Genomic DNA, 21,374 nt, shown 5'->3' on the forward strand with positions numbered 1-21,374 from the left:
GGGCTCTTACTTGCATGGCATCGGCGCCAGGCCTGGCCCAGGGCCCCATGGCACCGTACGAAAGAAAGTCTCAGTCTAGAGAGACCCAAAGGAAAACGATCCCCTCGCTGAACCCCCCCCCCGCCCCGATTCTCTGCACCCCAGGACAAAGCCTGGGATCAGGGAAGGGCCTGTGAACAAGACCTCAAACAAATCGGCCCAGGCGGCAGCCGGAGAGCTGGGGGGCAAAGCCGGGAACTGAACCCCGGCATCTCTGGCCCCCCACCCCGAGTTACCTTGAATCCGCTTCACCGTGCGGTTGGGCTTGAAGTCGGGGAGGATGATGGGTATGAGGAACGGCAGCGAGGTCCCCTCTGAAAGTGGCGGAGAGAGATTTGGGGGCGGCGGGGGGGGGGAGGAAACCCCCCAGGGCCCTCCTCCCAACATTCCCACCCCCTGCCTTCTCTGGACACACGGCGCATGCCCCAGCTCCTTCACCAGGGGGCAGCAGGCACCCCCCCCCCGTTTCCTCCCAACCTGCGTGGGCAGAAATGCCAAGGGTAAAACCGTGCCAGGGGGCACAGACCTCTGAGCAATATGGGGATCTCTCCTTCACAGGCGCCGGGCGGGGCCCAGGGGGCCCAGCCCCTTATATTTGGGGGGAACCATCCCCCCCAGGTAGGAATGGCATGAGGGAGGGGTGGCTGGGCCAACTGTGGGATACAGGGGGGCAGGAGATCAGCCCCTGTCCACGCGGGGTTAACAGCAGAGCAGCAGCCTTGCCCAGGGGAACAAAGGGGACCCAGGAACGCCCCGGGTGAGTGGGGGTTCAGATAGCACCCCTGGGCGCGGTGAAAGCTCCCCTCCCTCCCTGGCACGAGTGCAAAGCGGCAGACCTGTGTCCGTCAGCCGGGCACGCGCTCCCCCGATGAATGGGAGTCGGGGGAGGGGGGGGGTCGCTTACCTTCCTGCTTGTGGGGCGGGGGGCTTGCTGGGGTGGGCCTGGGTCTCCCGCCTTCTGCGTTCAGGGAGGAAAACAGTTCGAAGGCCACTATTACAGAGGTCTTAGTGCCATCTATTCCGCCCAAAGAGTGGAGTTCACAGCACAGACCCCAGCGCCAGCAGCCCTGCTGGGGACAAGCGAGGTGGCGGGGGGGGGGATAACGGTGCCCTCCCCCCGTTATTTCAGCCGCCAGCCTCAGCCCCTGCCCTTCGGGGCGCTTTCCTCGCCTTGTGTTACTGGTAGTTACCACCTGCCCCAACCCGCAAAGAGAGGGAAACTGAGGCACGGGGAAGGGGCAGTGACTCGTCTCAGGCTGGGGAATAGAACCCAGGTGTCCTGGCTCCCAGTTCTAAGGAGCTGGTGGGCAGCTGCCCAGTCTCAGGTTACAGGGCTGGAGTCTGGGAGAGGGACCCCCAAAGACCCATTAGGAAGCAGGCTGCAGTACCCGGGGTCTCCCTCTAGAGGGTGCCCATTCACTGCTCCCCACTCGCTGCTCAGCTGGCTGGGGAATTCTGTGGGGTGCAGCGACTGCCAGTTGGGGACACCCCCTGGCTGCCCTGCCGGGGCGCTAGGCTATGCAGACGGGCATGGCAGAGGACGGAGCAGGGCTGTGGTGGGACGGGCAGGAGTCATGGCACTGCAGTGGGGCAAGGGGGCAGATCCAGCGTTCGGGGAGATCTGGGATGAGGGCTGGGTGGGGGGTTACCTCTCCGTGAAGAGTTAGGGTCCTGCCAGGACGGTCGCACCACATAGGAACCTGGGGAGGAGCGAGAGCCAATTCATTCCCATCGCCCAGGCTCCTGACGCCGCCCCCACCCCCCGTGCCCTAACCCCTAGGCCCCACTCCCCTCCCAGAGCTGGGCACAGAACCCAGGAGTCCTGGCTCCCAGCTCCCCTGCCTATCTCTGACCTCTTCCTCCATATGAGACTTCCCAGGTCCTTAAATATGAACTCCTTCGGGGGGGGGGCGAGGGCTCAGACCACTTTCCCCTCCTCCTCACCCATACAACCCCTGTGCGCCCAGACACAGCTGGGGGTTCAGGAGGACACAGGGCCCGTCCCAGACGTGTGGGGATCAGGAAGATGCTGGGCCCAGCACACAGCAGGCAGCGGTGTGTATGTGTGTATGTGTGTGGGGGAGGGGGCGGTGCACCGCCGAGGGGCGGAGTGGGGGACCTGGATCACAACCTGGGGGCAGTGGTGGATTAGCCCAGTTACCCTGGCCAGTCGGGGGCCTCCCTGGAAAAAACCCGCCAGGGGGCGGCGGAAGCCCGGAGCCCCAGTCGCAGGGCGGGAGAAACCCCAACCCTGGTCCCCAGCACAAGTGCCGGGGGAAGGGCCAGCACCCGAACCCCCACTGCAGCCCCGGGACTGGAGGTCCCCTCAGGGCTGGGGGAGCTCTCACTCCCCACTGCGACCCGGGGGCCGTGGCAGGGGGGACAGAGCTTCTCCGGACCTGGGGGGGCAGGAAGGAGCACATGGGTTGCAGGGCCACAGTGTGTGTGTGTGTGGGGGGGTGTGACCGTGAGTGAAACGGGGTGGGGCCGTGGAGGGAGGGGCAAAATGGGGTGGGATCATGGGCGGGGCCGCAGGCAGAAGGGGCGGGGAGGGCCCCCCCCCCACTTACTCTGGCCACGAAACCTTAATCGGCCTCAGCCTGGGGGGGGCTGCCAGGTACCTGTGCAGTTGGGCGTCTGGTTGAGCACGGACGTCCCGCTGACGGGTTTGCCCTCGGCGGTGGCACACCAGCAGTAGCCCGTCTGCCTGTGGCACTGCACCTGGGTGGGGAGGGACGCACAGGGCAGGTGACCCCGAACGGGAGCTTGGGGATTTTTCGGGGGGCGGGGGGGAGGTTTGGACTTTTGGGGCCGGATTCGGGACGGGGCGAGTCTCTCAGAAATTCTCGGGGTGGGGATGGCACTGCAGGTCGGCTGCCCAGTTTCTGCACAGGGGCTCGATGGACGGCATTCATGCCACCCCCCCCACTAAAGGGCGTTGCGTGGCAGGGACCCCCATGCCCAGACCCCACGCATGTTGATACAAGCGGGGGAGAGATCTGGGGTGAACAACGGGGGGGTCCCCTCTGGGCAGGGGCGGTGACAGCCAGAGCGTAGCATGTCCACCCCTTGCAGCGGCGAGGGCTGGGAGGAGGGGGGTTCTCCATGAAGGCTGTGGGGTGCAGATGGGCCCCGCGGTTCTCCCCCAGAGGAGGTGTGGGGGGGGGGGAGATGCATCCCCTCCTCCCCCACCGGTACCTGCAAGAAGGAGCCGTCCTCGTCGCACTCAGGGACGTAGATGGAGTCCGCCTGGCGCCGGGCCAGGGCGGCTGCGCGATCCTCTTGGCAGCGGGTGAGGTTCACGCCTGCAGGGGGAAAGGGGAGGGTTAGAAGGGGCCACGGGGGGGCTGCTGGATCCCACAGGGCCGCCCCGGGGCTGGGGGCAAGGGACACCTGCCCACAGCCCTGGCATCACCCAGTTCCCCAGCCAGGGAATCCCCACCTCACCCACGCGGACTGTCAGAGCCGGGAGCGGGAACCAGAGCCCGACCTCGTGCCCTCGCCCAGGGCAACTTAACTCCTCCCCTGCCAGGGCTCTACCTACTGGTGGGGTCCCGGTGGGCGCCCCCACAGCGGAAGCGGGGCAGCGCCTGCAGGAGAGGCTCCTGGCACCGGGCGCGCTGGAAGACGCAGTGGGATCGGTAGAGCTTGCCGTCGGAGGCGCAGACGGGCCGGTGGCGCTCGCGGGGGCATTCGGCCGGGCACGGCGGCCCCCGCTCGCTCTCCGAGATGATGAACTGCAAGGAGAGGAGGGGCAGAGAGAGATGTGAGACATCTGCCCCCCACCAGATCCACCCTGCACCGAACACTTTGTCCCCCCCGATCCACCCTGCATGGCCCCCTTGCACCCCCAAAATCCACCCTGCATGGCCCTCCTTGTCCCCCAAGATCTACCCTGCTGGCCTCCTTGAACCTCCAAAATCCACCCTGCATGGACCCCTTGCACCCCCAAAATCCACCCTGCATCGCCCTCCTTGTCCCCCAAGATCTACCCGGCATGGCCCCCTTGCACCTCCAAAATCCACCCTGCGTGGCCCCCTTGCACCCTCAAAATCTACCCTGCATGGCCTCCTTGCACCCCCAAAATCCACCCTGCATGGTCCCCCTTTCCCCCCCCAGATATACCCTGCACGGCCTCCTTGCACCCCCAAAATCCACCCTGCATCACCCTCCTTGTCCCCCAAGATCTACCCGGCATGGCCCCCTTGCACCTCCAAAATCCACCCTGCATGGCCCCCCTTTCCCGCCCCAGATATACCCTGCACGGCCTCCTTGCACCCCCAAAATCCACCCTGCATGGCCTCCTTGTCCCCCCCAGGTCCACCCTGCATGGCCCCCTTGCACCTCCAAAATCCACCCTGCATAGCCCTCCTTCCCCCCCAAATATACCCTGCACAGCCTCCTTGCACCCCCAAAATCCACCCTGCATGGCCCCCCTTCCCCCCCAGATATACCCTGCACGGCCTCCTTGCACCCCCAAAATCCACCCTGCATGGCCCCCTTCCCCCCCAGATATACCCTGCATGGCCTCCTTGCACCCCCAAAATCCACCCTGCATGACCCCCCTTGTCCCCCCCAAAATCCAACCTGCACTCCCCCAAATCCACCCCTGCCCCCCACACAGCGCCCCCTTGCTTCCCCCCCAAATCCCCCCTGCACATCAGCCCCCACCTGCTCCAACCCAACACCTCCCCCTCCCCCATCAGGCTGCAGGCTCCACTGAGACGAGGCTGCTGGGCCCCGAATGGCACCTACCTCCTGGCTGCGCCCCCCAGAAGGGATTGGGGGGAACGCAGCACGGGGGGCTGACGCGTTGGCTCAGAGAGGCATCGCTATTTGGGGGGAAGATGTGGAAATACCCTCCCCCCGCACATCCAAGGATGCCCTCGCGCTAGGGGACGGCAGAGCCCCACACCCTGATTCTCAGGCTCCCGCCCTATCTCAGCCCATACCCGCTCCCCTGAATTCAGGCGGACTAGAGAGTGCCCCCTGCACGGGGGGAAGGGACCTAGCCCTGTGGATGAATAAGGCCTCTCCATTCCTCAGTAGCTCTCCCAGGGCTTGGTCAGGATCAGTCACCCCATTTTACAGAGGGGGAAACTGAGGCATGCGGGGGGGTGTGTGTGTGTGATTTGCACAAAGCTTCCCAGCTGGCAGGGCCGGGAACAGAAGCACCGTCTCCGGCATCCCAGTTCAGCACGCTAACCACTAGGCCGCCTCGGAAAGTTAATACAGGAGCCATCTGGGGCCTGGAGCCCTGGAGCCAGGCAGGTGGTGACGGGAGGCCAAGGTGTTTGCTCGACTATCAACACAGGAGGTGCCCCATGGACGGGAAATGGGGGAGCCCCGCCCTGGGGTTCCCCACAGAGCCCCGCTGAAATTCACCCCTGTGTGACTTGGCCGGGGGACAGGAGTTGGTTTAACTAATTGCACAGTAAATAAACGCCAGGCAAACGGGGGGGGGGGGGGTGCATTAAAAGCCACGAAGTTTTCAGACTTCATTCGCTCGATGCCGGCGTTTTTTCCAGAGCGAGTGCCCAGACCGCAGGCTGGCGGGGAGCAGGACACGCCAGCCACTTAAAGCAGCTGGCGTAACCCTTTAGGTGCCCGGCGGGCACAGGCCGTTCTCGCCCCCTTTGGACCTGCCCGGACGCCTGGGTTTCTGCAGCTCCTTTCAGACAAAGGCCCGCGATGCACGGAGGTCGGTCAAGCCACGCGTGGCGAGTGGGGTGGGGGGAAAGGAGGGACTTGCCCCCTATTTTATTGGGGGGGGTGGACTCGAAGTGCAAGGGAAAGGAAGCACTTGCAAGAGGTCACGTGGGGGAGCCAGGAATAGGACCCAGGTGTCCTGGCTCCCCTCTGTCCCTGCTCAGCTGCAGGGCCACCCGGGGCGGGGAAGTGGGACAATTTGCCCCACGAGAATATAGTATTTTATAGTATTGCAATTTTTTTTAACGGAAGAGGCCCCCGAAATTGCATTGCCCCAGGCCCCCTGAATCCTCTGGGCAGCCCTGCCCAGCTGTCAATTCACGGGGGCAGGGGGATCCCCCTCCGAATTAAAGAGCCACTTCCCAGGTCTGCTCCCATCCCTCCTGGGGGCAGGTTCCCGAGCCACCGGTTCGCCTTGGCCAAGAGGCGGGCGCCTCGTTTTAACAGAGGAGAGGCTGAAAGAGGAGCCGCTCCTCCCATGCCACAGAGAGCCAGGGAGCGGGCACCGGCCCCTCTGCCAGTCTCCGCTGGCCAGGCACGGGTAACGAGGGAGCTGGGCCGGGGAGAGAGAGAGGCAGTCAGCCCACGGCCTTGCCCCACACAGGAATCTCCGCGTTGGTCCCCACACGCCGGGGGCACCGTGCCAGCGAGGGGGTGATTGGCAGCTGAGGGTTGGACTCCGGGGAGCCCTGCCACAGCTCCGGTGCCAGGCTGGACGGGGGAGGAGGCAGGCGACGTTTCAGGTCCTCGGGCGGATTAATGGGCAGGTTGTTGCTTGCGCTTGTAAACCGGGAGAGCGTCTGCCTGGTGCCCGGCCCACCCGCGTCCCCGGGGCAGAACTGCGGCTCCCTTCCCAGGCTTGGCGCAGCTGGGGTCCCTGGGTGGCCGCCCCGCCGGGAGCGCTCCAGGTGGGTGGTTATGGGGGCTGAGGTGTGGGGTGACGGTAAAGGACTCGTGTAAGGGGGAATGCATGAGACCCTGGCTATCCCAGTCCTGCCCCCCAGCTTTCCTGATGCCCCTCAACCCGACCCACAGCTCCCTGCTATCCCAGCCCTGGGTGCCCCACGGATACCCCCAACCTGACCCACAGCCCCCTGCTATCCCAGCCCTGGGTGCCCCACGGATACCCCTCAACCCGACCCACAGCCCCCTGCTATCCCAGCCCTGGGTGCCCCACGGATACCCCCAACCCAACCCACAGCTCCCTGCTATCCCAGCCCTGGGTGCCCCACGGATACCCCTCAACCCGACCCACAGCCTCCTGCTATCCCAGCCCTGGGTGCCCCTCAGGTGCCCCTCAACCCGACCCACAGCCCCCTGCTATCCCAGCCCTGAGCATCCCCCTGCCCCACTGATGCCCCTCAATCCCCAGATTTCAGGAGCTGGGCTCTGCAGCATATTCCACGATCCTGTCTTGGGGTGCGCCAGGCCAGGGGTTGGTGGGGCAGAGCCCCCTGCTCACAGGGCATGGAGCCAGGTAACCTTTGATCCCCCCCCCATAAGTTCACACACTGCTCTGGCCCATGGGAACAGAGACCGTCTCTGACAGAGCAACGCAGGATCTTGAGACAGGACAGAGAGAAAACCCAGGCTTTGGGGGGGATCTGATTGTTCTCACTCTCAATCCTGGATGCCCAACCCCAAGAGAATGTACAGCACCGAGCACATGGGGGCCTGGTCTGTGACTGGGGTGCCTAGGTGCTACCATAATACACCTCATAGCAATAAAAATGGACAGCACCTGGCAAAACGGGAGACCTGGGACCCCCCATTGCGCTAGGCGCTGTGCATTTAGATGTATTACGGTAGCACCTAGGCATCCCAGTCAGAGGTCAGGCCCTCAGGTGCTACCGTAATACACCTAATAGCAATAAACTTGTACAGCCCCTAGCAGCAGATTGAGATGAAGCAGGGGGGACAGTGGGCGGGAGTCCTTCCATCCTATCACCCCACCGCAGGGGGCGAAGGCAGCTGCCAGTGGCGGGTGGGGGGGTCACCCAAGAGGCTCTGAGGCACATGTCCGGCCCCCATTACTGAAGTATCTGAGCCCCTCCCAGGGCTCTTGCCCCCATTGTAGAGAGGGGAAACTGAGGCAAGCTCACACAGGGAGTCTGTGGCAGAGCAGGGGTGTGATCCCAGCCAGTGCGCACACAGCCCCCTGCAATTCCACCCTGCAGCTTCCCCCCTCCCCCAGCTCCGCTGGTGCCCCCTGCAGCCCCCTGCAATTCCACCCTGGCTTCGCTGCGCCCCGACCCAAGCCCTGCTGCTGCCCTTTGCCAGAAGCAGATAAGAGGCACTTGGGGTGGGGGAGGGTTGGGGTGGAGGGAGTAGGGAGCCTTGCATGGCAATGGGGCCACTTGGAAATACAGAGGCCTGCGCTTCCAGGCTGCCTGCCTGATGGGCTGCTCAGCGGCCCGGGTGGAGCAAGCGGGCTGGGTCTGAGCCCAGTTCCCAGCCCCCTGCACCACCCGGCGTCGTCCACGCGAACGGGGGCTGCCGGCAGAGGGGCTGAATTCTGCCCTCAGGCCCTGGCATGCTCCGGGTGCCATACCCGCTCCCCGCACAGACCAGCAGCCTGCCTGCGCCTGGGCCACGATCCCCACCCTGCCCAGCCAGGGCCTCTCCCCGGCGCCAAGGGGCCGGGATCCTGCAGGGCCGCGGGCGTTGGCATGTGGCCGCCGAGGCAAAGCTGTTGACAGACTGATGGGACGGTGACATCAACCGGCGGGGGCGAGTGGGCGCGAACTGGCCGAAGCTCCCAAACCCTCACAGCCCCGGGCCAGCGGCACCCCCCAGCCCGCGGCAAACAGGACACCAACCGAGGGGGCCCCCCCCTTTAATAAATACACCCGCCCTCTCTTTCCATCAAAGGCGTCTCTTAGCCGCACAGACGCGACATCACTCCTCCCGCCTGGCCACGAGACGGGTCCCCCACCCCGCGAGGAGCTGGGACAGCTGGCACGGACCAGCCCGCCGAGCCGCCTCCACTCCCCCCCCAGCTGCGAGTCCATCCCTGGCTGAGTCTCCGCTCCCCTCCGGCTCCCACACGGCAGAGGCTAGTCACCGCAGGCTGCTGGTGGACGTGAGGCCGGTAGCAGCTCAGAGGCCATGGTGATGGGCCTGCTAGAAGAACCCGGCTATAGAGTGCCACCCCCCTCCCAAACCACACACAGACACTAGTCACAGACTGGGCCTCCTGATCCCAGCTCAACGCCCTGCCACCACCCCTCTCCGAAAATTCACTTTCCCTTTGCGTCCCCCTCCAAATATGCCACGGAGGGTCTGAGGTGTAGCCCTTCGGCGTGGCGCCGTGCTGCTGGCTCCAGCCACTAGAGGGGACATGACACACATACATAGAGCCAGCGTGGTATTAAAGTCACTGGGGGAGGGCATGTCATTAATGAGGGAAGCTCCCCACCCTCCCCCCACTATACAGCTGCCCGCAGGCAGGCCCCCCACTCTTCAGGCAGCTGGTCCCAGCTGTGTATCCCAGGCCACCAGCTACCCCACTGAGACCAAAGCATCCCAGCCCCTAGCAGACACCACGGCCGTTGGCTCCAGGCAGAGAACAGGAGGGACTGAGGGGCGCCGGCGCCCGAGACCCTCCCCTGCCTCACCAATGGCAGGGAAGTTAGATCCACCGCAGGTAATCCCAGCAAGTGACCCGCCCCCCGCTGCAGAGGAAGGCGAAACCCCATCTGGGTCCCTGCTGATCTGAGCTGGGGCGGGCGGGGGGATTCCTTCCTCTGGCGATCAGTTAGACCCTGAGCACATGAGCCAGAACCAGCCAGGTAAGCGCCTGCGAGAGACGGAACAACCACCTCAGAGCCCCGTCTCACCCCGTCTAGTGCCGCTGCCCCAACCGGGGCCATCTCTGCTGGTTCAGAGGAAGGAGATTTTTAAAAAAAAAACCAAACCTCCCAGAACACATGGGGGGGGGGGGAGGAATCCCTTCCTGACCCTGGCCAGCAGAAGCCCTGAAGCATGCGATTTAGGAACAGAAGAAAGAAACTGGAAGTGAGCCCCAAGGCTGCTGGGCCCTGCCTCCCCCTTCACAAGCAAGCAGCAGAGGGAGTGGGGGGGTGTGTGAAGACATCAGCTCAGTCCATCCACCCCCCACCAGAAGGTTGCTTGTGACTTCCTCCAGGCGTGTAGTCTCGGTGCTTTGTGGGCGGGGAAGAAGGTATCAGGGGTCTTCTACAGCAGGGGAAGGGAAGGAGAGCTCCTCACTCTGCCACTCAGCAGGGAACCCAGGAGTCCTGACTCCCACTACCCCTTGTTGTAGTGGGGGGGGGGGGTTTGCTGCAGGAACAGCTGCCCCACCCCAGAGGCAGCTGCATCTCAGCACTGGCTGAGGGACCCCCATACAAACAGCTGCCCCACCCCACAGGCAGCTGCATTGGGTGAAGCCGGCCCACATGCACACAGACAGGAATACAGCCCTGCAGGCTGCTCCTCAGGAGGGACACGGGCTCCCTGCGTGGGAGCCAAGGCAAGAGAGCCGACCTGACGGCTCCCGGCACGGCCCGGGGCCCAATCCGACACTCGCTTTCCTGGCCGCTGCTCTGCGGTTACAAAGGCCAGGCAGGAGCTGAGCCCCCAGGGTTTACTCCACCCCAGCCTGCGGCTCCAGTTAACCCTGACAGGCAGGATGAAGGTAGCGGCCCCTGGCAATCCCTGCCCCCCTGACCCAGCCAGGCCCGGGGACAGGGGGGATGCTGTATATCCCAGCCTGGGCAGAGGGGTTCCTTCCACCCCCTCGTCTTTCCTTACCTAGCCACCTGCACCAGGCACCTCCTCTGCACCCAACCCGACGGCCCAGGCATGGGAGATCACAGCTCTTCCTCAGACCACACGGGCCCTTCTAGCTCCACATCCACCCCCGACCCACACCAGACCCATGGTACTGGATCCAACCAGCCTAACAGCCGCTCCCCATCAGACCTGTGGGTCCCTCCAGCCCCACATTCCCACCCCCAGGCCCAGCCCCACTGCAGTGTTGCCAACTCATGATTTTGTCACGACTCTCCTGCGAACTATCGTTTTCCTTAAAGCCCCAGCTCCTGGAGTCAGGTGGATGTGTGAGGATCTCAGCCTTTCGTTCTTAAAGAAACCATAAGTTTCTAGCCTTCATGACTGCGGAGAAAGCTTCAAAATGTGGCCCCCGGGCCCCCTAAAGGCTCAAAAGGCAGAAGGGAAATTACAAAAAACCAAAACCCAGCTGTTATCTGTAGATCTCCTGATTTTCAAGCCAATCTCGGGATTTGGAGGGAGCCTGCTTCATGATTTTGGAACATTTGGGGCGGGTAATGCCACCCGCGCACTGCTTCCGAGCGGACCCCCACCGCCCCCACCTGCCCACCCCCCGAAGCCTCCTCTCCTCCTCAGCCTCAGGAAGGGGTGGGGGGAGGAAACGCATGAACGAACGGCGAGCCCTGGAGCGCTCGCCTCGCCCACCAGCTGGGGGACTGGCTGCCCACGGACTGGTTTGTGGAGCTGGCCTCAAGCTGGGCACATTTAGTGGAAGACCTGGAGTCAAAGCGCCCGATACGAGGCTTCGTGGCTTCCTCTGTGGCCCAGGGGTGAAGGCTCTGGGCTGGGATCCAAGAGCGCCAGATTCCAGGCCCAGCTACGTGCCTCAGTTTCCCCAGCTGTAATATGGGGATAATGATCCTGACTTCGTCTAGTTAAACTGTGAGCAGTTGGGGGCAGCCCCCTGATGCAATGGGGGAGCCCCCCCCCCGCTCTCAGGCAAGGGCTCCAGCCCCAATTGTAACCCCCGCAAATAACTCAGGCTCCAAGCGGTTTATTAATAATCGGCCGTTGGGCTTCGTTACCGTTTAGCCGGGAAACCTGCTCCATTGAGTTACTGTCTTTTCATCCAGGGGCGCTCAGGGCAGTTCTCACCTGGAGGTTAATTCTGGCAGCTGGAGCCAAAGACCCCCCCAGCCTCAGCTGCATCAACACCCCGCAGCCATGGCCAGCAGACAGCACGGCCGCCCTGACGGGCCGGTCCAAGCCCCGGGGGACCGCGGAGCCCGGCCCTAGAGCGCAGTGCCTTTAAACAACAACATTTGGTTAGATTCTTCTTCCTATCTCCACTCCATCCCTGTAGCGGGGCGGACGGACGCCCCCAGGGAGCGTATCCCCTCCCGCTGCAAGGCGTGTGCGTCTGGCCAGCTCCTGGCAGACACCCGCCACACGCTCGGGGCCCTGGCAAGCCAGCCCCATCCATCCATTTCAGGGCTAGGGCTGCCCCCAAGACTCCCGCTGATCCCCTCCCGGCCGCCGGCGCCTGCCAACGCACACAGCCAGGCCCATGCAGCTGTCAGCCAGGGGTAATTTGTTAGGGCCTCTGGTGGCACAGGGATGCGCTCCCGGCTCAGCCCTTGCCACCGAGTCAAAGGGCCATTGTGTACCTGCCACATGCCCCCCCCCACGGCTTCCTTCCCCCCCCCCTTCAGACAACAAGAGCCTTCGCTGTATAAGGCTGGCGCTGCGACGGGGCCAGGCCGATGAAGGGGGCCCTTCGTCTGGGAAGGGAAAAGGGGGGGAGAATAATCCATGGGGCTGAAATGGACTCAGTCTTGAAGATGAGATCACAGACCCCTTCCCTCTGCACCCCCCCTCCCTCAGGATTTCTGCCCACAAGAGGCTTTTAAGCAACGAAGGGGAAAATAGATTATTAATAATCAGGTGACTGAGAGCCGAAGCTCCAGCCCTCCCCTCCCCGGCGCAACAGGGACAGGGAAGGGGATGCTACGGAGATTGAGGGGGGATCCCAGGGCTGGGCTAGCAGGGGGCTGCGGGTCAGGACTGAGGGACACAGGCAGAGCTGTATGGGGGGGGGAGCCCAGGGCTGGCGTAGCAGGGCCCCCCACCCCCAATAGCTACCTGTGCTTTCACCTAGTTACCAATCCACGTGCCCCTGCTCGAGCAGAGCTCCATCGGGCTACTCCAAAACCCCGTGAAATGCGACGGGCGGAAGAGGAGAGGTCCCTTCCCGCTAGGCTACCCCACCCCCAGCTTGCATTTCTAGCTCCCAGTCCCATGTACCCCGCTGCTCCTCAGAGCCTGTTCCCTCACGCAGCAAGCACCGGCTCCAATTCTTCCCAGCCCCAGGGATGCTGCCAAAGAACTGGGCCGGCTGGCGTTGACCAGCAGAAGCGCTGAGGGGCCGCAGAGGCACCGGGGCTGCCTGCAGACTCAGGAAGACGGAGCTGCACCCTGGGAGACATTTGGAAGCTTCTCTGGTGCCACGAGGGCCAGAAACCGGCTGCTCAAAGTTCTGTCTCTTTCACCAGCACTAGGTTCACCACGATCAGAGCAGGAGGTTGGGGGTGGAGGGTGTCCTCTCTGCTCCAGCAAAATGGGACTCTGGCCAGAGAGATTCCCCCGGTCCTCAGCCTGACCCCTCTCAATTTGGGAAGGATGGGGGGAGGGGAATGAAAGGATCGGGCCTGCCTTCCCTCCACCCTGATTTCCCTGGCACAAGCTGCCTCTTAAATCAATTAATGGCCCTCCCACACCTGAGGAGAGCGAGCCCAGGGGCGGCTCGATGTCTGTCTGGCGTTTCCCCTTCATATGCTGCTCTTGCTCCTTGGCCCGGGTCCTGGGACAGCGCGTTCATTGCCCATGGGCAGCAGCACCTGGGTGGGTTCCCAGAGCCTGTACGGAGTAGGATTCTGCCTGGAAATGGGCCGGGGGGGTGGGGTGGAGAAATCCCTGCTAATTTCCTGATTCCACCCCCACCCTGAGCTCTGCCTGCCCTGCCCTGCCCTACAGAGACAGCTGGATCTGCATTGGCGTGCAGGGAGGGGGGGTGGAATTGAGCGAGCCAGGGGGGGTGTAGGTCTTGGGGCATGCATGGGGGGGGGGCCCCGATCTGTGCTGTGTCACCTCTGCTGCATTGCTGCTACCTTGGGGGAGCCGTGGTGGAGGGCAGAGCCGATGGAAGCTTTCAGGGCCTGGTACCTTAGAGTCTCCCCGAAATGCGCAAGAGGAGGGGGCAGGAGGAGACCTTGGAGGGGTGGATGTGGAGTTACCCCCCCCCATGATGCACCCCTACAATAGCATTGCCACCTCCCCGCTCAGCACACACCACCTCTCCCAGGCAGGCGGGAGGCTAGAGGAGACAGTGCAGCCCACTGGCAAGAGCACTAGACTGGGACCCAGCAGACCTGGGTTCTAATTCCTGGCTCTGCTGCTGGGGGACCCATGGGTGAATCCCTGTCCAGCTCCATGCCTCAGTTTCCCCACTCTATAAAGGGGGAGAATGCGATCCACCTGCCTTTGTAAAACACCTTGAGAGCAAGGGATGAAAATGCCAGATAAACGCTAGGGATCACACCTCGGGGGTGGGTAACATCAGATTACGAAACCAGGCAGATGGTTAACTTGGTTCTACCCCCACTCCCCTCAATTGCATTTTGTCATTAGCCAAGACCATGAGTTCTTTGGGCCAGGGACTGTCCCCCTACACGTGTCCGTACAGCACCGAGCACCATGCCTGCCTTGCATGCTCCCCCGCTCCAATCCCCCTAGCAGCCATATAAACGGCCCCTCTCAGTCTGCTTGGAGACTATCTCCCCCGGCCCCACATGGTTCCTGTGTGCAGCAAATCCCCAGGCCAGACCTAATCCAAGGGGGGATCTTCTCCCAGAAACCCACAGCCCCAAGACAACCAGCTCCCTGCTGCCAAGGCAAACCGGAGATATCACGTGAGGACACCGCTGGAGGGGGCTTGATCCCAATTCAAGTTCCCATCAGGAGGGGACAAGGCCCCAGGCAGCACACCTGGCTCGGGCTCCTGCTACGGAGACGGGTGGAGGAGGAACCGAGCATGCAGGTGAGCCAGGGAGCGGGCCACCTGGAGCTCTGTGCTGTGGGGACCCAGCGTGGGAAGCAGCCTCGGTCTCCCCCCCCCCGCACACACACCCTTTCCGATCCCATCCCCCCAGCATGATGAAGCGGAGATGTAGCAGGAGAGATTTTCAGGAAGAGTTTTCAGGAAGAGGAGCCTAGAGACAGAGGCCTAGGTAAAGTGTTAGGAGGAGAAAAACAGCTTGATGGTCAAACTTGTTCTGTAGGAGCCTAAATAGCGACCTGGGCACCCAGATGAGGTAGAGCTGGGGAGGGAAGGGTAGGAAATTCTATGAAAATCTGAGATTTTGGGGGTGAGGTGGGGAATCAAATTCACGCACAAAACCAAAGAAAACTGTGAACGACAAACAAAGATTCCACTGGAGTCAGCGCGGAGGTGAATCGAAACGTTTCTCCAACTCCTGAAATATTTGGATTCTGGCCCTTTTAACGATAACCAAAGTTAAATTTCAAAGCCCAGAGTTGTTTGGCACTAAGACCCAAACCTGGAAACTTCTGAAACAAAAAGTCCTGTTCTGACCGTTTCAAAATTCTCACCGTCAAGTCAGGAAATTCGTCAGGACCGACCCTGCCCCCAGGAACAGCCCCGCCCTCAATAAAGCTGCTTTTGGGGGGCTTTTTGCCCACAATTTTCATTGAAACATTCCCCAGCCAGTTCTAATTTTAGGAACCCGTTTTTTGGACCTCTTTAGCCATATAATTAAGGTCCCTCCCTCATTACTGAGGGAGCCTTTTATTAAGGCTGGAAGTCTTAATAGAACTAGCTCAACTCACTTTTCATCCGTGGTGACCTCTCATGTCAAAATAAGAGTGGGGAAGACACAGTTCTCAAATACATAAACGGTTGTTACAGAGACAAGGGGTGGAAATTATTCTCCTTAACCTCTGAGAACAGGACAAGAAGCAATGGGCTTAACTTGCAGCAAGGGAGGTTTAGGTTGGACATTAGGAAAAGCTTCCCAACTGTCAGGGTGGTTAAGCACGGGAATAAATTGCCTAGGGAGGTTGTGGAATCTCCATCCCTGGAGGTGTTTAAGAGCAGGTTGGACAAACACCTGTCAGGGATGGTCCAGATAATCCTTAGTGCAGGAGTGCAGGGGACGGGACTAGATACCTCTCAAGGTCCCTTCCAGCCCTGCTAGGAATGAAGCTACCTGCAGCAGCATGACATGGGTTTAGCTGCGACATCCCCCCGCCCCCAGATTTTGGAAGGTTCAGTGGTCGCCAGGTGGGAGCTCAGTAACAGCTGTGTAGAAATGTGATTTTCCCTTTCCCAGGACATGCCGGGATTTCAAATCGTTCTGTTCTGAGACAAAGAAGAAAAAAAGTTCCTCTGAAACAAACAAAAAACCTGGGGGGAAAAAAAACCACCCCAATTTGTTTTGGGTCAAAGTGTTTTGTTCCAGTTTTGACCTTTAAACAATCTTTTGAAAATATATTTAAAAAAAATGAATTGTTTCGAAAGGGCAAAACATAAAAATGTTCCGTCTCAAAATTGTCAAAACAGGATGTTCTGAGATTACTGAAACGCTCCTTTTGTCGTCCCCCCCGCCAAAAAAAAAAAAAAGAAGCAACAAAAAAGATGAAACTGACAGGATCAGAAAGACGTCAATTTCCATGAAAGTGGCATTTTCTTCTCCAAGGCTGCTGATGCAGAGTTTCCAGCCAGCACCGCTCAGGCCCTCCTCACAGCCCTGCAGCTTGCAGCACGGGATCTGGCCAGACAACACGAGCTGTTGGTGTGTTGCAGCAGCAGCAGCAGCACCGGATAATGTTTGTTCCCCAATGGCCTTAGAGGTGCAAAAGGCGGCTGGCCCTCATGCACACAACTCCACGGAGAGATGCAGAAAGGGCCGGGTAGCTAAGCCAATCTCTTGGGAGTCAGGTCTCTGTCCAGCCCCTTCCACCAGCCCCCCATGCAGCCGGCAGGGAGCTCTCCAGCCCACCCCGGGCAGCGCTGATATTCTAGCATGGGTAAAGCCGGGCCACCTGTTGCATCAGGGAGTCAAGGTCACGCGCCAGCCAGCGAACCCAGCCGGTATTGATCACTTTCCAAGGGAGGGGCTGGGCAGACCCCCGGCTGACTAAGGCCGATATAGACAAGGCCCAAGAAGGGATGACGGCAGCATGGGGCCGGGGAAGCTGTGATTAAAATTAGAAGGTGCATCAGCACCCAGACAGGCTGGGCCAGGCACTAAATACAGACGCTGGACCCCCCGCCCCAGTAGCTTGCACCACAGGCAGATCTGTGCTAAGCAAACCCCCTGAAGCTATGGGACATAGTGTACCTTCCTGTCCAGTGACCCTACTACAGTTCTGGGGGGAACCTCCACCCTGTTACAACCCCACCCCCACCCCCCCAATGGTTATTTTGCATGCTGGTTGCTTAGAAACTCTGGTTTCCTTGTTAAACCACCCCCCTCATTTGTCTGGGAGCCTGCCTTGTTGATATGCCCAACTGGTGCCCGCCACTGGGTGTTCAGCTGAGATCCAGCCAATTCATTCCCCCCGCCGCCCTCGCTTACCGGCCAGTTCGGCTTTTGCCAACCTAGATGCTAGAACAGGGGGTTCTCAAAGCGGGGGTCAGGACCCCTCAGGGGGTTATGAGGTTATTACATGGAGGGTCGCGAGCTGCCAGCCTCCACCCCAAACTCCGCTTTGCCTCCAGCGTTTATAATGGTGTTAAATAGATAAACAAGTGTTTTTAATTTATAGGGCGGGGGGCGTCGCACTCAGAGACTTGCTGTGTGAAAGGGGTCACCAGTAAAAAAAGTTTGAGAGCCACCAGCCATGCAGCTGTAACCCGCTAGGCGGGGTCTTTTCTACACCCCGTGCTGGGGATGGAACAGGTTGTCATTCTGAGCCTCGCTTTCCACTCTGCCGTCCGCCCCATCCGATCCCCGGTCTGGGCCATCACCCAGCCTTGAGAGTCACCCTGTGGTGTACGTTGGTGGACAGACACAAAGCAGAAGCTCAGACTCATCTCATCGTAGCTGGTCCCACCGGGCGGTCCCCCCGGCCAGAGTTAATACACCCCTCACGCTGCCAGCAGTGCCAAGTTCGATACACCCCCAGAATAGGAAGGTGACATGGAACCAGGGGGAGGGGTGAGCTGAGTCTATAGTTCTGCCCCCCGTCAATGCAGCTGAGAACAAGCTAGAAAAGGTTTTAGGAGACCCGGCTCCCACCCACCCCAAAAGGGCTTCCCAGATTTAGCCACAATGCCCCAGTTCTCAAGGATCATCCCAAGGGAGCAATTCTGCCCCCCCCCACAACAGCTGCCGTGGAATAGAACAAGGGCTTGACGTTAACATGCCACACAGTCATCTACCATGGGCGGAGAGCAGGATTTGAACCCAGGATCTTCAGCTCACTTGGTAGAGAACCGAGCTGGTGCTGCTTGAAAAGAGACTCCCCTAGCCAGGCGCTGTAGTAGGCTTTTAGCCACTGTAGACTGGCTGGTAGAGGGAACCGCTGCCCGAAATCTCTCACACGCACACACACGCAGTTAAGCAACGGAGATTCACTACCTTAACGCAGTAGAGTCTACTGGAAGCCTGGGTTCTCAGTTTCAGCTCTGCAGCTGACCTGCCGGGCAACTGAGGTCAAATCACTTACCAGCTCCGTGCCTCAGTTTCCCATCCTACTCTTCATCTTGTCTAGCTGGGCTGTGAGCGCCTTGGGGCAGGGACGCTGACTAGGAGTTCGTGCAGCACCCTGCACAACGGGGGCTCCCGGGCACGGCCCAGAATCAGAGCCCAGCAAAGCCAAACAGGTCTCTAAGAGGAGCTGGGTTCTAGTCGGACTCACAGCAAGAGAATCGGGCACTAGAGCTCCGGGAGCCGGCCAGAACAGACCCAGCTTAACTCTCAGATCCCACAGGCAAAGCAAGAGAATAGTTTTTATCCAGGGCCTCTTCTCCCACTCGGGCTGCAGTTTAAGAGTTGGAAGGCCCTGCCCTTCCTGCACCCCCATTTCCACAGATCCAATCTCAGTTATTCACACTCCAGGGGCACCTACAGTTCACCCCGGCCCCACTATCTCACAGCGGGTGCTGCGCAGACCCCGACCGAGATCAGCCGCCCTCCCCCCACAGGCGCTGCACAGACACGTAGCAAGACTGTCCTTGCCCTGAAGGTCTTTCCATCTAAGTAGCAAGGGCAGCCCTCTTTCGACAGGTGGGGAAATCGAGGCACAAGGACTAAACGACTCCCCCGCCAGGCCACAGAGAGCTGATGGCGGAACCGAGACTTGAACCCAGATCTTGAATCCCTTTTGCTCAAGTGAGGGGGCGAGTTACTAGATCCTTCAAACTTCAGATTTAACAGCATTGAATCCCACCAGAGTTCACCCCACTGGCTAGGAGTTTTGCTCTGGTTTTAAAAGCAGCATGTGCAAGACAACTTGCTTGTAAAATCAGCTCCCCGGGGGGAGAGGGGGGGGGGGCACAGGCAGCTAGATAAGGGCTCTCCCAATGGGAAAGATCAGGGAGATTTGTTCCCAAGCACGGTCGCTTGCTCTGTGCTGGGGAGTTTCCTAGCTTCTCCTTCCAGCCTGCGAGATGGACTCGAACCAAAAACCAGAAGGGGCAAAGCACAGCCAGCATCTCACCCGACACGCCTTCCGCGCACCCGATTCAGAAGCCGATTACTTCAAGGCCTGGATGGCCATCTCCAGGCACGCCCGGCCACTCAGCCTCAGCACGCGGCGTTTGGCAGGAGCTCTCGGGTCACGGCTCTGCGACCGCAAGTGCCAACAGCCAGCCCCTTCCGCACGAGGATCTCAAAGCCCTTAGAGAAGCACTCAGGCTTATCATAGACTATCAGGGTTGGAAGGGACCTCGGGAGATATCTAGTCCAACCCCCTGCTCAAAGCAGGACCAACACCAACTAAATCATCCGCTTGCACCCATTCTCTTCCCAGGGGATAGGTTAAAAAACAAACAAACAAAAAATGCACCTTATTTTGTAGAAAGGGAAACTGAGGCACAGAGAGCCGAAGCGACTTGTCCTATGTCACAGAACTGGCAGAGAACCCAGGAGCCCTGGCTCCCCCATGCCTGCTCTAACTCCCTTATTAAGTATCAGACGGGTAGCCGTGTTAGTCTGTATCCACAAAAACAAGGAGGAGTCCGGTGGCATCTTAAAGACGAATGCTTATTTGGGCATGAGCTTTTGTGGGAAAAAAACTCACTTCTTCAGATGCATGGAGTGAAAATTACAGACACAGGAGACAGTGTTTCTACAGATCCCTCTGCACCCCACAAGCTGCAAACAGAGCTCACCCAGCACCCCAAAAGAGAAAACCACTCCTTGGCAGCCCTAACCTTGCAAAACCCAGGGACCTGTAGGAGCAGCTGAATTGGGGTGGGTGGGAAGAGGATGGACCTAAGAGATCTGCTGGGGTTGCTTTTGCAGGCAATCGGGGTGATGTTCGGGGACAGGGAGCTGGACTATTGAGTGAGGTGATCAGATTTCCCCCTCCCTTTAAAGCCCCTCAGGAAGCGGCTGCCCCCGCCCCACAGAGGTGGAAGCGCCACATGCCTCCGGGCAGCGTCCCCCAGCTTGAAGGAACAGCAGCCACCCACCACCTGTGGGCTTCCATCCTCCCCGGGGGGGTCACAGGCGCTTTCACCGGCTTTCGGCACCCCCAGGAGCAAGGCTGGCCCAGGCCTCCGGGCATCTCAACGCCCCGTCCAGGCTGACCCCGCTCCAGTCCCATTCCCTTGCGGCTTCGATCCTTTTCCGCTGGGGTCTGCCCAGCCCCACGCATGGGACACGGCCCCGGCCCGACCCGCTCAGCGCGCCAACCCACCGGGAGGGGAGCCCCCAGCAGACCCCTCCCCTCCAGAGCCGCCAGCAACGCAGCTCCCCGAGACTGAACTCTAGTACTTAAAGCACAGGCCACCCACAGCTACGCCCAGCCCCTCACCCCGCTCCCTATAGCCCTCCACTGCCCCATAGCCAGAGCCCACCTCTAGCCCCACAACCATGCTCCCCCATGGCTAGCCCCAGCCCGCTCCCTATAGCCATCCCCTGCCCCATAGCCAGAACCCACCTCTAGCCCCACAACCATGCTCCCCCATAGCTAGCCCCAGCCTGCTCCCTATAGCCATCCCCTGCTCCCCTGCCCCATAGCCAGAAGCCACCTCTAGCCCCACAAGCATGCTCCCCTCATGGCTAGTCTCTAGCCCCCTACCCCCACCATGCTCTCTTCTGCCAACCTCCTACTCTCTTCCCACACTCCTCTCCTCCCATAGCACCAGCCCCTCATCCCACGCCCTCTCCCACACTCTCTCCCCCCAGAGCCAGCCCCTCATCCCACGCCCTCTCCCACACTCTCTGCCCCCAGAGCCAGCCCCCTACACGCCTCTCCCCGCTACCCCGGATCACCTTACCGGGGATCTGTCCCATCGCAAAGGGGCCGCCAGCGCAGGGCTGCCCAGGAGGAGCAGCAGCAGCCCCCAGCGGAGGCAGGACATGGCTCGGGGCGAGGCAAATCCCAGAGGCAGCGCCCCAGCGCCGGGCGCCGGCTTTATAAAGCCGGAGCGATCCCGCCCCGCAGGTCAGGGCGCTCCAGCCGCTCCGACAGCCACGTGGAGTCATCGGGCAACAACAGCTGGGGGCGGAGCCACGCCCCCTTCTGTGCAAGCCACGCCCACCTCCTCCACCCACCTAGGGGGGAATTTACCTCGCCCCCCCCCCGGAGGCTCCCGCAGCGCCTGATCCCACCCCCCCCAGGCC

General features: G+C 61.0%; 1 protein-coding gene across 2 annotated transcripts in view; it reads right to left on the bottom strand.

The window, feature by feature from the left end:
* LOC123350315 (SPARC-related modular calcium-binding protein 1-like) overlaps positions 1 to 21,178 on the bottom strand; it is a 28,113-nt gene extending 6,935 nt beyond the window's left edge. The window contains exons 1-7 of one of the 2 annotated variants that reach the window (XM_044988829.1): positions 21,029 to 21,178; positions 3,584 to 3,776; positions 3,238 to 3,344; positions 2,661 to 2,760; positions 1,689 to 1,739; positions 944 to 997; positions 276 to 353 (exon numbers count right to left, since the gene is read on the bottom strand). In XM_044988829.1, the coding sequence (XP_044844764.1) occupies positions 276 to 353; positions 944 to 997; positions 1,689 to 1,739; positions 2,661 to 2,760; positions 3,238 to 3,344; positions 3,584 to 3,776; positions 21,029 to 21,112 (667 nt within the window). In that variant the 5' untranslated portion in view covers positions 21,113 to 21,178. Of the gene's footprint in view, positions 1 to 275; positions 354 to 943; positions 1,031 to 1,688; positions 1,740 to 2,660; positions 2,761 to 3,237; positions 3,345 to 3,583; positions 3,777 to 21,028 lie in introns of both variants that reach the window. The other variant, XM_044988828.1, reaches the window with a different exon arrangement.
* Positions 21,179 to 21,374: the final 196 nt, after the last annotated feature.

This window comes from Mauremys mutica, chromosome 15, assembly GCF_020497125.1.
Source record: "Mauremys mutica isolate MM-2020 ecotype Southern chromosome 15, ASM2049712v1, whole genome shotgun sequence".
Taxonomy (NCBI): Eukaryota; Metazoa; Chordata; order Testudines; family Geoemydidae; genus Mauremys; species Mauremys mutica.